Source organism: Anabrus simplex, chromosome 8, assembly GCF_040414725.1.
Source record: "Anabrus simplex isolate iqAnaSimp1 chromosome 8, ASM4041472v1, whole genome shotgun sequence".
In the NCBI taxonomy this organism is placed as follows: Eukaryota; Metazoa; Arthropoda; class Insecta; order Orthoptera; family Tettigoniidae; genus Anabrus; species Anabrus simplex.
Genome location: NC_090272.1, coordinates 211,030,465 through 211,047,521, shown reverse-complemented (window position 1 = coordinate 211,047,521; position 17,057 = coordinate 211,030,465). Strand labels below are relative to the sequence as shown.

The window sequence follows — 17,057 nt, the reverse complement described above, 5'->3', positions numbered from 1 at the left end:
CAAATTTATTCTAGCCTATACCAGAAGACATAGTGCACTGTAAACACTAGGTCTTGCAGTGAAGGCGTACAATGTGAATACAATAAGTTAATACAGAACAAAACTGAAATAATTGGTTAAAATACTGAAACTGTAAACTCAGAGGCATTCATGTAATGATTGTATTATAAACAAAATCTAGTGATCTAGTGATGTAAACAGTAATGCTGCTGTGCACCAACAAAGCAATTTGGTCAAAGGCAGGGAAGGTATTTAAAAGGAACACATGATTTAGCAAACATTAAAATAATTATAAGAAGCTTTACGAACTTGTATTAATTTGCACAGTACTGTATGTGTTAATTCATGAAATTTCACATAAGGATCTGTCTATATCCAGTACTGTATGTTTGTTGTTGTTGTAACCTATGGCTTTATTGGGAAGTAACTCCAATACAGAATTGATATCTCTAGACAACAATAACATACAAATAACATTAATAAAGTACACATGTAATAGGGAACAGAGTCTCATTTCATCTTGTTCCTGACTGTCCAGTATAGGGCTGGTAAACTACCTTGTTTTTGTTGGGTTGGGTTGAGTCCTGTGCACTGAAGTAGGTGTTTCGTGTCTATCACTGATCCAGTAATTTTGCAGATGGTACACTTTTTCTTCGGGTATATTTTCATTCTAGCTAGATGTGCAGCTAAGCAGTCATGGCCTGTTTCCAGTCTGAAGATTGCCACTGCTTCTTTCCTCGGCTTGCTTTTATTCTTGTCCCATAAGTCATTTATTCTTTGTAGTAAGTTGGGTAGTTTCTTTCTTCCATTTTTGAAGGGTTTTACTTGTGACTATCTTCTTGATTGAGTTAGCTGCCAGAGGTTTGGTTCTCATGTAGGTACTAGTGCCTGTATGTTAGTCTGCCTCTGTAGCATAACGGTTAGCACTATTAACTGCCATCCTCGATGGCCCGGGTTCGATTCTCGGTACTACCATAAATTTAAGAAGAGCAGGAAGGCTGGTATGTGGTTGAAATGATACATGCAGCTCACCTCCATTGGGGGTGTCCTTAAAAAGAGCTGCATCTACTCAGGATGAGAACATGAGTTTATTTTACTTTACTTTATGTTTAAGCTGAATGTGCCCTTTTGTGTCCTACAGAAGCTCAGAGACTGCCAGAACAACTGCGACTACCTTTCAAGCTATTATATAAAAACTGTATTCCTATGGGAGATGGAAAAAGAAAAATACTCTGAAGAGTTTTGGCAGAAAAGCATTGGAGTTCTGTTCATTGATGTAAGTATAAATATTTTTAAGAGATGCAATCAGAAAGTAAATTCTGGCTGGCATATAAAAGAAAGAAAAGCTATATTTAAAAAAATAATTTATACCCATTGGATTTTGTGTAGCTTAATTTCATTCTATATTGTTTTAAACATTATAAAACACTTAAATGAAGCATCACCTTCAATCATGAAGTACCCCAACAAGATCATCTCTGTTCCCTCTTCCTGCGTTAACCTGTCAATTTCAAATCAGGTATTGAAGGATATGAACATACAGGTTAGAGGGCTCCTTTTATATTTCTGTGTTTATTCCACTATTTTACCACCTGTACTGATCATAAGAATAAATTTATAAATTTAATTAATAAATTTAACTGCATGTGATAACTAAAACATATGTTTAACAGACAAAGACAGTGTTGCAGGAATAATTATAACATTAAATAACCTATAATAAAAAAATTTATTGTTATGATTTCTTGTCATGATATGTCTTAAATTTCACTTAGGATCTCAGGCAAAGAAGTAAATCTCTAATGTCTGATGTAGAACAATCTGGAAGAAGCAGGCAGGCCATGTAACAAAGGAGTGGGCAGGGAATAAGCACAGATCTGCTGTAGGAAACAGGCAATTTGGCTGAATCTGGCCACTAAGTGCCATGTTGATGACATTGTTGGGAAAGCATACAGATCGTAACATGTCATAATGAGGCTACTTAAAGGATGCAACAAAGAATTAAAGGAGAAAAGTGACTTAAGTGTGGTTCGTCCATTATTGGAATATGCAAACAGTGTTTGGGATCCTCACCAAGAAAATCTAATAAAAGAAATAGATAGTGTGCAGAGGAAAGCAGCAAGATTTGTAACAGGGGATTTCAGGAGAAAAAGTAGTGTATCAGAAATGTTAGAGGAACTTGGGTGGGAAACTCTAAGTAAGAGAAGGGAGAAAACTAGACTTACAGGATTATATAGAGCCTATACAGGAGAAGAAGCACGGGGAGGAATTCGTGAGAAGCTTCAGTTAGAAAATAATTATATCGGCAGGACAGGTATAAAATTAGAAGGAATTTTATCAGAAGCGATTGGGGTAAATTTTCATTCATTGGGAAGGGTGTGAAGGAATGGAACAGTTTACCAGCGGTAGTGTTTAATCCTTTTCCAAAATCTGTACAGATATTCAAGAAGAGAATAAACAGCAACAGATAAAATAAATGAAATGTTAGAGGGCATTTGACCAGTGCAGCTTATTGAAAATAAAAAATGTGTGTGAATAAATGAATTCCATCCCCTGGTCTATGTATTTTGGGACAGCCAAAGTAGGGGACTACCTGTAGGGGTGAAGTACAATGGGTACTTCGAGGGCCCTGGGACCACTACGGTAGCTGTGAAGGCCCTTCAGGAACTCTGAAAATCAGTGGCAAAAGGGGCTCTGGTTAAAGTGCAGCAGGTCGATATGCTACTTAGGTTCCAGAATGGGTGAACAGTAAATAAGTAAATAAATGCAATGTAAATTTTAATATTGTAGCAGTTGTATAGTATTATTTGAATAATTTCACATACTGTATATGAGTTGACTATGTTTGTAAGTACAGGAGATATTATAAGTAGAATTTTGTAAACAATATAAATTTATTAAGGATGAGCTGTGTGTTTAATAGAAAAAAAAAACGTTAGTGTAAATTGTATAATATTGTATTGTAGGAAAATTTTCTTCTCTCGTTCATTTAAAATTTAGTGCTTGACAATAATGTATTTTAGTGTACCATTTGCCACCAAGGTAGACACCTCATTTGCAAATAAAGAGACTTATGTAATATCATTTACTTGGTATATTTATTCTTATAATTGCACTTCAATACAGAATAAAAATGAAATTTATAGCTTTAGCTCTTCCCTTGTAGCTGTTGTAGCTGGCCCCTCATGCATGGGTAGCATGCCTGCCTCTTACACAGAGGCACCGGGTTTGATTCCTGGCCAATATATAGATTTTTAGCTGGATCTGATGGCTGGTTCTTGCTCCACTCAGTCTACATGATTATAATTGAGGAGCTATCTGACACTGAGATAGCGGTCCAGATCTAGAAAGCCAAGAATAATGGTCGAGAGGATTCGTCACATTGAGATTTTTTAAATTTTTATATTCGGGTTAACTTGGGTAATCAGCCTAAGCTCCCTATCCTGGTGGAGAGGGTCGCACCTTACCGCTTCCAGGCTCACAAGAATTTTCTGTAAGATTCTCTCCCTTAGCTGTTAGGAGTCCTCCTTGACCCATAAGACAGTGGCTGCTGTCCTATAGTATTTACTCAGGAAAGCTGGGGTGCCTCTTCCACTAGTTTCATCGTATCACAATCCATTCTTTCCACCTTTACTGCCACTGAAGACTTTATCAGGATTTCTGTAGGGGCTTTGCAGCTACTGTAGTAGTCCCAGAGCACATGAAGTCCCTGCTGGGAGACAATCCTTAAAAATAATATCATTTATTTCAGCATATACAATATTAAATGGAAGGAAGGATCCACCTTTTCAATACTCTGTTATTAAGTTGAACCAAATAGAAGTTACAACCTGTTCATTTGGGACCGGTTTCAACACATCTGAAGTGTCATCATCAGCCAATTACTAAAGCAGAGCAAAAATTAAATCATAAAGTTCTAAAAACACATAAAACAATAAACATAAAACAATGATCACCGTCAAAAAGAGTACGTAGAATAATTAACACTATTTCGTGCCGAAGCAATTCCAGTTGATGTTCATAACACAATGATCACAGTCAGAAGAGTAAAAAGATCAACACCATTTCATGCCAAAAAATTCCATTTGAAGTTCATAAGCAGGTCTTGTACAATCTTGTTGTGCTGCATTCACATATGAAGATGTATGAAGACGTTGTATTAAAGATCAATAACGAGTTAAAGGACTTGTTCTAAAATGAAAACTTGAAGGATAACTCGTTATGAAGTTGAACTTGTGATCTGCAGTTATGTACAGTTGTTGCTAGGCAAGGTGTTGTAGGCATTTGTTTCTTCAGCCAAAGAGTGGAAAGTGATGTAATTGAAGTCTTAGGAATACAGTGTAGGACTTAATTTCAACAATTCAAAGTGGTTATATAAAACTTAAAAAGAATTTGAATCATTAAAAAAGAATAAAACCAAATAAAAATATATTTAAAAATAAGGAAATTTAAAAGAATTACAATATGAGGCTCGACTTGAACAGCTTGCTGTGGTGATTGGTAAATGTATGGGAGATGATAAGTTGAGAAAAGGGTGGGGAATAATGAGCGCTTATTAGAGGGTGGAAGGAAGGGGGGAAAAAAATTGGGGGGGGGGATATCTAAGGAGGGTTATGGAAGGGGCAAGTAGCATGAGAGGGTATTGTGAAAGATTGATCGCTTACTTGTACTGTAGACTTGAGGTTAGTTAAAATGGAGATGAGAAAATCAAAAAGGGCGTTAGATTTCTCAGAAATATCATTCAGGTTAACGTTTGGATTGAAAAACTGGTCAAGGTGTATAAAACAGGTTTCTGTGATGTCTAGGAGAGGGCCTTTATTAAGAGTGCAGAGAATTTCGATATCCTGGTCTATTGTAGTGAAAATATGTTTTGTATCATGTACATGTTGCCCCACTGCCAAAAATCTGTTGTATTTTATTGTACTAACATGTTCAAAGTATCTAATTTTATGACCAGTTTGATCTATGTAAGAAGAGTTGCAGTTGTTGCATTTAAAACGGTATATGCCTGACTTAGAAAAAACACTGGTTTTATTTAAGGAGTTGGAGTTATGTCATAATTCAAGGTTTTCTATTATTAGTACGAAAAGAAATCATGGTGTTCTGTTTTTTGATGACATTAGCAATACTGTAGGCATTTATATTGAATGTGAATGTGGAGTAAGCAGTATTCGGGAGATAGTAGGTTCGAACCCCACTGTCGGCAGCCCTGAAGATGGTTTTCCGTGGTTTCCCATTTTCACACCAGGCAAATGCTGGGTCTGTACCTTAATTAAGGCCACGGCCGCTTACTTCCCACTCCTAGCCCTTTCCTGTCCCATCGTCGCAGTAAGACCTATCTGTGTCAGTGCAACGTAAAGCAACTAGCAAAAAAAGAAAAAAAACAGGATTATCTTTTAAGATTGTTGTATTAGGATGGTGTTTAAATTTGTTAATAATTCGTTCAATAAAATATGTATTATAACCATTAAATTAGGCAATGGAGCAGATGACACAACAAGATTGTACAAGACCTGCTTATGAACTTCAACTGGAATTGCTTTGGCACGAAATAGTGTTAATTATTCTATGTACTCTTTTTGACGGTGATCATTGTTTTATGTGTTTTTAGGACTTTATGATTTAATTTTTGCTCTGCTTTGGTAATTGGCTGATGATGACACTTCAGATGTGTTGAAACCAGTCCCAAATGAACAGGTTGTAACTTCTATTTGGTTCAACTTAATAACAGAGTATTGAAAAGGTGGATCCTTCCTTCTATTTAATATTGTATATTTCTCTATTCAATATAGAACTATCATGAAATTTTTAAATTTATTTCAGCAGTTGGTTAGCATCTTCTGCTAATCAAATGCAGAATATTATTGTTATATGCCAGCCCTGTGGTAACCCCTTTTGCTACTTCTTGGAAGGGACTAGTGATTCAACCGACCGGGAAGCAACCAGCCGGCCTGGAGGGCCATGCATCATTCTCGTCGGCTGGCTTACCTGTGAGTTTCTTGGAGATGCAAGGAGAATGTTCTGTCTTTGGCCACATAGCGAATATTCTGGTGCACATCGTCCAAGCTATGAAAAGGGAGGCTAGCCGTGGACAGTCAATAGTTGGTGGACTCGGAGTCAGTGTTGGACCCTGTGGTGGAGTCAGTATGAGACTCCATATGTTGAGGTTCAGTGGCTGAGCTGAGGGCGACAGAGGTGTTGGCTTCGTAATCTATGAGCTTCATATCTGTATTGATGATTCACACAAATGCAAAGAGGAGAAGAATTCCATCTAATCGATACTGGAATTCTTCTCCTCTTTGCATTTGAGAGGTGTTGGCTGTCGCTGGTGTCCCACCAAGGTCTAAACAAGGAGCTGGATTTATTATATCATTGTGCCCAGCGAGTAGCTGGACTGAAGACGATGTGCGGAATGGAAGACTACCTAAGAGTACTGTGGATGTACTTCTGCAGACGGAGAACCACCGTGAATCTGCAATCAAAGCAGTTATCATGAGTGTGAGGGTAATTGGACCTATGTTAATATTCGCTGTTGTGAGTATCATCCTGCTGTTGAACACCACTGAGTCGTTTAGTTGTTCACAACATGTCACTGTATGAATTAATGGACAGTCTCTGGAGTCGAACTAAGGAATAGTGATCGTTTGTTGTGTAGCCAGTAGCACTGTGTTCAAACCCGCAGTCTACACACAGCTGCTGTATGAGGTGACTGTACTTGGAGAAGTGAAAGTATGGATTAAGCCGTCTCCAACGGGACGGACCACCTGCTGTGTCGAAAGAAGGGAGACTTGTATATAGAAAGCAAATAGTGAATGTGGTCATTCATGGCTGAATAGAATTGTGTATGTGTGCGTATGTGCATTTAGTCGGTCATCCTGAAATAAATTAGAGTAATAGAACAGACGCTGCTTTAATTCTTAACATTGTATTTGTCACCCATTTTTAAACAAAATGTCATTTTGAGTGAAACAGTAAGGTCATTTGCTAATGAAAAATCAAAGATTATATTTGTTTTCCAGTTTTGAATAGAATTTCATTTGAGTGTAAAGTTTATTTCAGTAGTTATCACTATCACGTGTTTATTCATACAGCAATAAAAATAAGATGTAATCATCAGTTAATTTTTTCATAGGAATATGTTATCTGGCAATATGCATTTAATAAGAAGAAGTTAGCACTCATCTCTCTTTCATTTCTTGATATTACATAACAAGAAATACTATGAATTGTACAGATGGATGAGGGGCTGCTTGGCCAAGGTTCCCCCAGAAGGACATGAGTCGAATCCCCATCAAGAAGTCAAAAAGTTTAACAAAACATGTTTTTCACTTCTGGAGGTGCGCAGGCCCTGAGGTTCACTCAGCCTACATCTAAAATGAGTACCAGGCTAATTCCTGGGGGCAAAGGCAGCCAGGCGTGGAGCTAACCACTCTACCCCACCGAGTGCAAAGGTTACAGATAGTGGATCCTTTATGTTCCACCCCCCCCCCCCCCCAGAGCCTTCATGGCCTGTACGGACATGACTTTGCTATGCTGTATGGATGGAAAATGTAAAGGAAATACAACTAGGCAAACATCCACACCACCTACTGGGCAAGCTGGCCGTGCAGTTAGGGCCGCGCAGCTCTGAGCTTGTATCCGGGAGATGGTGGGTTCGAACCCCACTGTTGGCAGCGCTGAAGATGGTTTTCCATGGTTTCCCATTTTCACACCAGGTAAATGCTGGGGATGTACCTTAATTAAGGCCACGGCTACTTCCTTCCCATTCCTAGGCCTTTCCTGCCCCATTGCCGCCGTAAGTCCTATCTGTGTCGGTGCAACGTAAAGCAAATAGCAAACAAACAAGCATCCTCACCTAAAATGAACTAACTATAATCAGAACAGAACATTTAAGAGCTCCAACCCTTTAATAATGAGAATATAGCAAAATAAAGAAAAGTGCTATGAATGGTACAAAAATGTAATTATTTTTAGGCTTCCCAATCTGCTATCTCATCATCTCCATTCCACTGTTTATGTGTGGCAGGGTGAGTGTCTTAACTTTAAAAAAAAAAAAACTTTATCTGTGTAGGTTGTCTGACAGAATCATATATACACAATGAGGAAAATATAACATTTTTTTTACCTTGTAGGTACTATTTTGCTATAGCACTGCATTTTGTTGGCATAGGCCTATGTGTAATATTTTGTTTTGGTACTGGATTTTCTGAGCGTAGTACCATCACTGAGTGGTATCATAGTATTTCAGCTATTTCGTAGGCAGTAACTTAATGAAGGAGTTGAACTATGTGTTAACAACTATCCTAGCAGAATACCTCCTTCTCCTGAGGATTGATTGCATCTTCATTAACAACCGCCCTCTAAAAAAAAGCATGCGGTATTCTCTTGGGCCACTTCTAAAATAATGGAATATTTCTTCTCTTTTCTAGATGCTGAAACGTCTTGTTGAATACATCAAAGAAAAACAGTGTATACCTTTCTTCTGGGATGAACGGCACAATCTGATTTCTAAACTGGAACAAGACACATTTAAAAACCTTGGAAATAGGATTGAGAACATCATTAACAAGATTGAAAAGAATCTGCCAGGAAATCCAGATTATGTGAAGTCCTGTTTTCCTGGGTAATTTACTCCTTGTTATTCCTTTCTACATAGGTTTTTCTTTAACATATTGTTTCAGCCACTTAGGACAGTTGTTACCACTCGTCAGCCTTTCTGGATTTCCACTACTCCTTCATCTCACCCCCTGTGGGTGGCGGACGCAGACAGAGAATTCTCCTATGGTATCCCCTGCCTGTTGTAAGAGGCAACTAAAAGGTGTGACCAAGGGACGATTGAATTAGAATCATGAAACTACTTGTGATTAAGTACCATTATGCAGGGAACGCCATGGTTATGTATTAAAAATCTCATTTTGCTTCCGTATTGATGTCACTAAACATGTACAAATGCAATGTAAAAGTTCCATCAATTCAATACATCATACACTGTATTCAGATAAAATTAATCTTGCAGCAAGTACTAGTACATGTTTCATCTTAAAATTGTTCTTTGTGTTAAAACACAAGGTCTTGATGTGTTGAAATCCAAATTACGTGTCACATATAACAAAGTGGATAAAAACGGTTAAAATAAGGATATACATCCTCCTCTTGTCTTGCATTAGCACCGCCCATTTTAGTCCCTCCCTATCTACCCCTGCCACCAGCGGCTGACAAGGTCACCTCTCAGTTGTCACGCTCGGTTAATATACAGAGGACCAGTCGCATTATAACAAGGCTGCAGACCAGCCTGAGAAGTTCCAACGGGGTTAGCTGAGAGTAAGTTGTCACCTAACTTCCAAATTTTTGTTCAGGTTCTTTCTCTTTGATGAATGAATGAAAACCTACAACCTGTTTTCCAGTCAATGACTGGGTCAGGGATGGGATGAATGAAGCCCGCAACTTGTGGCGAGGATAGGTATTGTGCCGGCTGCTGAAGCCTGTCACACTCCTCTGGGGCAATGATTAATGACAGACAGATGAAATGAAATGATAGTGGAGAGTGTTGCTGGAATGAAAGTTGACAGGAAAAACCGGAGTACCCGGAGAAAAACCTGTCCCATCTCTGCTTTGTCCAGCACAAATCTCACATGGAGTGACCAGGATTTGAATTATGGTATCCAGCAGTGAGAGGTCGGCGCATTGCCGCCTGAGCCACGGAGTCTCTTCTTTTTCTTTGATCTTGAATTTAATTTGGATTTTTCTTTGTTTTCAGACCTCATACTATTTACGTGTTATACAGAGCTGACAATAGCAAGACCTCAAAAGACTCAGTGGTTCCCTGTTGAAGTTCACCACAACATTAAATAAGATTAATCCATGCCAAAGGTGGACGTATATCCTAATTTTAAACGTTTCTATCCACTTTGTTATATGTGACACATAATTTGGATTTCAACACATCAAGATCTTGTGTTATAACCGAAAGAACAATTTTAGACTTTAGTGATCAGCTTGTCCAGAATGTGTGATTTCACGACTTAATAGATGCACTGTCTTCTCATATTTTAATTTGATGTTTTGCTTTAGATTTTAATAAGTCATACACTAGTTTCCCATAGATTTTATTCTATTTTCCTTTTAATATTTAGTGTTAATGCTTGAATACTGATGGCATTATCTGAAGATGTCCAATAATTGGACGAAACATGTACTAGTACTTGCTGTAAGATAATAATTTTATTTGAAAAAGTAAAACTCGTGTCCTCATCCCGAGGTGGTGCAGCTCTTTTCAGGCACCACCATTGGAGGTGAGTTGCATGTACCATTTCAACCCCATACCAGCCCTGCTGCCATTCTTAAATTTCTGGCAGTACCGGGAATCGAACCCGGGCCCCCGAGGACGGTAGGTAATAACACTAAGCGTTACGCTCGGAGGCGGCCATTTTATTTGAACATATGATGTATTAAATTGGTGGAACTTTTACATTGCATTTGTACATAGGAACACCATGGGTCGCCTTTACTTTACCATTATGTTAGGTACACAATAGGTTTGTGATTAGTAGCAGCAGAGGGTGAATCAGTATGGGTTTTACAGTGCCCGTGATTAGGAGCACTATATGTGCGACACTGTGTGTCTGCAGTGCCTGTGATTAATACCCACTATGTGAGGAACACCACGAGATAGTTCGGGTCCCTCTGATTAGTACACCTAGGGTTTGTGTTGCCTATGACTGGTGCCATTATGTGAGAAACACCATTGGACTGAGTTACCTGTGCGACATAGAATACTTGTGAGTAGTACCACGATGTGGAGAAAACTGTGAGTCTACATTGTGATTAGTACCGCAACATGAGAAATATCATAGTTCTATTTAACTAGCAATAAGTACCATTATGAGGAGCCGTTGACCTGGATTTTGGACCCCTTTAGACAACAAGCATCGTCATTTCAGGATTGTGCTTTGGAAGCAGCCCCTTGGTCAATATATACCATTGTTTTAAGATAGTTCCTGGGAAGGTGGAGCATTGCAGGTCAGATCCACTGATTGGTTTAATTTCATAATCACTGTTCATCATTGTCTTTTTGAATCCTAGTCAGTGGACTATTTGTGGAATTATTTTTAACTTTCAGTATTGTGAATTGGATCCACTGATTATTTTAAATTCATATTCAACCATTCATTCTTCATAATCACGTTTTGAATTCTGGTCAGTGGATGGGTTTTAGACTTTTAAAATGTCTTTCTATTTCATCTCATTTTGTAACCTAAATGTTAGGCCCCTTTAAACAACAGACATCATCACAGATATAGGCTCTTTGCTAATTAATCCCAGTTCTTCTACATCCCCTGGGGCATGCATATAAACCAGAGTAAGGTGAAGGTCATGAAGTTCTGGAAAGGTGGAAAACTTTCATCAATGGCTATATTTACCTGTGGACACCAAACAATTGAAATAGTCAAATCTTTCAAATACTTAGGGGAGACTCTACAAGTCACTGGATTCATTTTCACAATGCAGAATACTGAAGATAGAACAGTGGTTGTGATAAAGGCTACAATGGAGGTTCGCAATATCAAATCCCTTTCACTAAGAAGAGTGATGTCATTATTCAAGCTGAAAATGAAATGGCGCATGGCTTTTAGTGCCAGGAGTGTCCGAGGACAAGTTCGGCTCGCCAGATGCAGGTCTTTTGATTTGACTCCCGTAGGCGACCTGCGCGTCATGATGAAGATGAAATGATGATGAAGACGACACATACACCCAGTCCCCGTGCCAGCGAAATTAACCAATTAAGGTTAAAATTCCCGACCCTGCTGGGAATCGAACCCGGGACCCCTGTGGCCAAAGGCCAGCATGTTAACCATTTAGCCATGGAGCCGGACATTCAAGCTGAAATTTACACCAGTAGCATCATATACAATATAGATAACATGACCGTACCTTTCATACAGAAATCTGAAAACTTTGGACAGGACTAAAGTCAGATACATAAAAAGAGCACTCTGCAGCTCAAAGTTTTCACCAAATCAACTTGTATACCAACTAGCAGGAATATCTTCCTTCATAGAAGACCTGATGACAACTTATAATCTGACATCAACCCCAGCTACAAAAAGGTTCCTAGATGAACAACTGTAGAAAACTGCAGAAAAAGACTCAGAATTCTTTAATATTCCCACCATGAATAATGATGAATGGAAAGCAGCCCAATTTTGAGCTTTGTCACCTCTACACAAGAGGAGAGATTCACGGCTTTTATTACCGTATTTGTAATAAGAAAGTTTTTCATCAGGTATCCAGCGACTGTGTTTGTGAAATCTACAGCTCACATTGTTCACTATAGGCCTACCACTTGTTTGACAATACACAAAGAACACTTCTTCTTTCTGATTATGCAAAAGATGAAAACCTTTATTGACAGTGAATTTTTATATTTTGGAATCATACGTACATATTGTGTTTAATATTAAATATTAATAGAACTGGTATTGATGCTAGTGGCTTTATGTCGCACCGACACAGATAGGTCTTATGGCGACGATGGGATGGGAAAGGCCTAGGAGTTGGAAGGTAGCAGCCGTGGCCTTAATTGGTATTGATGAACAGAGGGCTAATCTATTTGATAATAATAATAATAATGTTATTTGCTTTACGTCCCACTAACTACTCTTTTTACGGTTTTCGGAGACGCCGAGGTGCTGGAATTTTGTCTCGCAGGAGTTCTTTTATGTGCCAGTAAATCTACTGACACAAGGCTGACGTATTTGAGCACCTTCAAATACCACCAGACTGAGCCAGGATCAAACCTGCCAAGTTGGGGTCAGAAGGCCAGTGCCTCAACCGTCTCAGCCACTCAGCCCGGCAATCTATTTGAGGACGGTAGTATATGAAGATGTGGAGATTGTCCTTGTACTTTTTCCATTCTGTTTCCTGGATAACTGTTTAATGTGCTGGCCTTTGGTCACAGGGATCCCAGGTTTGATCCGTGGCAGAGTAGGGAATTTTATCCATAATTGATTAATTCTGCTGTCACAGGGGCTAGGTGTATGTGTCGTCTTCATCGTCATTTCATCCTCATCACGACGTGCAGGTTACCTGCGAGCATCAAATCAAAAGACCTCCATCTGGCGAGCCAAACTTGTCCTCAGACACTCCCGGCACTAAAATCCATTCGCCATTTCATTTCACTGTCCGTTCTGTTATACGTTCCTTTTCATATTCCTATTCATCTAAATATGACTTGATGTAATTGTTTTGTAATGTTATAGACAGAGCCCTGCGTGGATATACAAAACATCCGCATCCGCTCCATACTTCCTTCATCCACATCCACGAATGATTATCCGCAGGTATTGTAACTATTTAATTACATTACACCAAAGGTATGGAAATGGATAGACCTGATAACACAATACAATAGTAACTTATAAATCTCATTTTTTATCCCATTTTGGCTTTAACAACTAAGGTCAAAGGATTTTCCCCCACCTTCCAATACTTATTTTATTTTTATAGCTAGATTTTATGCGTACGCAAGCATGAGTCAACTTAAATTCTAGCTAAATGTTACAAGAACATGTTTCATGCCATTTTGGAACATCTTCAGCATTTTTTTTTTAAAGCTGAGAATTGAAACATGTTATTGTAATGTTTAGCTAGAATATAAGCTGATTCATATCTGTATATGCATAGAAATAAAATAAGTATTGGGAGGTGGAAAAAAAATCCTTCAACCTTAGATGATACAATAGGCCTGATATCTGGCACCAGACCCGCTACAGTCACAGGTTTATGAGGGATTTCCTCTCGTGACAACTATCGACATATTGACCGGTTGTCTTTCAGAACATTTGTTCCTTCCTTATAATAATTGTGGGCAGGAGCCAGTTATGCTTAGGTCAGATTTACGGCTTTATGATCTCAAGACTCTTTATATATCACCATTCTCCCATATCAATGTCAAGGGTTGCCTAACCACAAGCAAAAATGGAAGCGTAGCTGAGGGAAAATCAATAAACTTCATTATTTAGATATTATCAGCAAAATCATCTGCACTGCCACACAGTTTGCATCCACCAAGACACTAACTTTGCAGATATCTGCATCCGAGCAGGGCTCTAGCTATTGAGTGGTCTTAAATGTACATGTAAATGATCCTGGTATATATATATATATATATGTTGCAGGTGGGACACTGAAGACCCGTCTTCTTCTTCTTCTGTTGCTCAGTCTTTCTCGGAGGAGATCAAGAGTGACAGTGACACTGAGATTCTCAGTGATAATTTTAGCTCTCTATTTAGTGACAACTATCCTCGTCTTCGACAGAGACAAGCTCAAGATCATTCCCTGGAAGATATTGGAATTTGGGGTGCTATTGGCATTGGAGCTCTCGCCTTGGCTTTAGGCGTTACTGCTGTTATTAGAGGAATTCAAGAAAATAATAGACAGTAATATTCCTACATATTTCTTGAAAACTAATGTGCATGTAGAGGTCCTGGATGGATTCGCTCTTGTTTGATTTGTTACAGGTTCATATAACAATATAAACTGATTCGTATTTTTATACGCATAGAAATAAAATAAGTATTGGGAGGTGGGAAAAATGTTTGTATGTGTTGTTCCATTCATTAAGTTTCTTCTGAACTTCAGCTTCTGTCTCTCCCCATGAAAGCACATCATCAGCAAATACCAGGGCATTTGGTTCACTGTCCATTTTCTTGATAGATTTGATGACCTTGTCCACTACTATTATGAACAGAAGTGGTGATAGAGCACTTCCTAGTTGGACACCTCTCTTTGTTTCAAACCATTTTGATCATCCATTGCCTATCTGGACACAGCTGTAGCACTTCTGGTATAGCATCTTAACTTTGTCAATTAAGTACTTTGGCACCTTTAGGTCTTCCAGACATTCACATATCTTGTTTCGAGGAACACTATCATATGCTTTTTTCAATGTCCACAAATGCAATCACAAGATTTCTTCCGTATTTCCAGTACTTTTCTGTCAGCATCTTTACTGCAAAGTTAAGATCCACAGTACTTCGACCTTTCCTGAACCCGTGTTGTTCTTCCTCAAGCAAAGGTTCCACTATCTTCCTAAGTCTTGTTTCTATGATCTTTTCAGCAGCTTCAGTGAGTGTGACAACAGCGTGATGCCTCTGTAATTTCCACATTTCCGTCGGTTGCCCTTTTTGAACAGCGGGATGATGACTCCTTTACTCCAATCTTCTGGAATTTTGTTACTTTCCCAAATCACTGATAACACTCTATATAGCCAATTCAAGCCTGGTATTCCAGCTGCCTTTATCACGTCTGAGCTGAGATCATCAAAGCCTGTGGACTTCCCAGTTTGCATGCTCTTTAGTGCTCTTTCTACCTCAAGCCATGTTAATGAGTATTTGTTGCTTTTGGCTTCATTTACACTACAATCATTGGTGGTAGTGTTGCCCCCATCTCCATTTAACAGCATGCTGAAGACTTCTTCATTTCATCCCTGATCCGTTCCTCTGTTTGTATTAAGCTACCATCATCTGTTTCCAGTGCAAGGATGTTTATATTTTCATTTCTTTTACTGTTTACTATTTTGTATAATAGTTTCCTACTTCCTTGACAGTCTTCCTCTATCCTTGTAGTAAAGTCATCCCGGCACTTTTCCTTTTCTTCGTGGATCAGTCTTTTTACAGCCAGTTTCTTTTTCCAGTATTCCTGTGCTAGATGTTCAATTTCTAACTAAGTTCGTCTATCATCTGTTTTCTGTTTTTCGAGGTCTAATTTTCTTTTCAGTATATTTCTATCTTTTACTGCTGTCTTCACTCGGTCATTCCACCAAGGTGTTTTCTTTTTTTTTTTGGTGTGGCACTTGTTTTTCCACAAATTTCCATGGCTTCTTTTATAACGGTTTCTTTGAATAAGGACCATTCTTCTTCTACTCCCCCTTTCTCAGTTTTGGGTGATTTAGCTGTTATCCTTGCTTCATAGTTTCCTTTCTTCTCCATGTCCTTCAACAGCCATGTCTTAATCTTTGGTATTTTCTTTTGTTTAACTTTGGACACATGAACATCTTTTAGGTCAGCGATTAATAGCCGATGGTTGCTATCTAGGCTCTCGCTGGGTATGTCTTTAACATCTGTAACATACTGACCCGCTTTTCTGTCAGTGATGATGAAGTCGATCATAGTCTTGAGCTTTCCATCCTAACTGTATCTCGTTACTTTATGGCTGTCCCTTTATGGTTAAGTTGTTTCACTCACAGAAACCAATCAGGTTCTCTCCTTCAGAGTTTCTGTTACCATAGCCATGGGGGTCAACGATGTTTTCACGGTCTAGTCTTTCTTTACCAACTTGGGCATTCAGATCACCCATAATGATTGTGTTCTCCTCTGTTATTTGATCCTCAAGTTTGATAAGGAATTGCTCTTTCTCTTCTGTGATACATCCTGTCTGCAGTGCATATACTTGCAGGAGAGTATGATGTGCATTACCAACACAGTCTCATCTGGATGATCCTATCACTCACATATTTGACATTTGTCTCTGTGTCTATATCTTTATGAAGGAGGAAGCCAACTCCGTTTTTGGATTCATTATTGTTCCCACTCCAGTACAGCACATATCCATTTCTCAAGGGCTTCTTTCCATATCCCTTCCATTTTGTCTTACTCAACCCCAATATCTTGAGCTTATGCCTCTCCATAAGATCCACAGCAAAATGTTTACCAGTGGACTGAACAGTTTAAAAGAGGTTGCACAAGCATGAAGGATGAGGAAAGATCTGAGCATCCATCTGCAGCTGTAACCTCCAAATAAGTAAGGTTACAAGTTATAGGTAATAATAATAATAATAATAATAATAATTTTTTTTTTTTTTTTTTTTTTTTTTTTTTACGAGGGAAGTGTGGGAAATCTTTCATTAGACACTTGTGAGGGTCCGCACTTCACAAGCGTGTGAGATTCCTACTCACTAAAACCCACACACCCTTTTCCCACGACGTATATCTCCGCCCCGGAACCGCTCTCGCATTACTTCAGGGCGGTGTCGTGCTAATTTGTTAGGTTTCTTCTTC

General features: G+C 38.7%; 1 protein-coding gene across 4 annotated transcripts in view; it reads left to right on the top strand.

The window, feature by feature from the left end:
* Positions 1-14,597, top strand: part of LOC136878707 (cyclic GMP-AMP synthase-like receptor) — a 119,163-nt gene extending 104,566 nt beyond the window's left edge. For 3 of the 4 annotated variants that reach the window (XM_068228910.1, XM_068228911.1, XM_068228912.1), the window contains 3 exons: positions 1,142-1,276; positions 8,430-8,623; positions 14,178-14,597. In XM_068228910.1, the coding sequence (XP_068085011.1) occupies positions 1,142-1,276; positions 8,430-8,623; positions 14,178-14,442 (594 nt within the window). In that variant the 3' untranslated portion in view covers positions 14,443-14,597. The remainder of the gene's footprint in view (positions 1-1,141; positions 1,277-8,429; positions 8,624-14,177) is intronic. The other variant, XM_068228913.1, reaches the window with a different exon arrangement.
* The last annotated feature ends 2,460 nt before the right edge of the window (positions 14,598-17,057 follow it).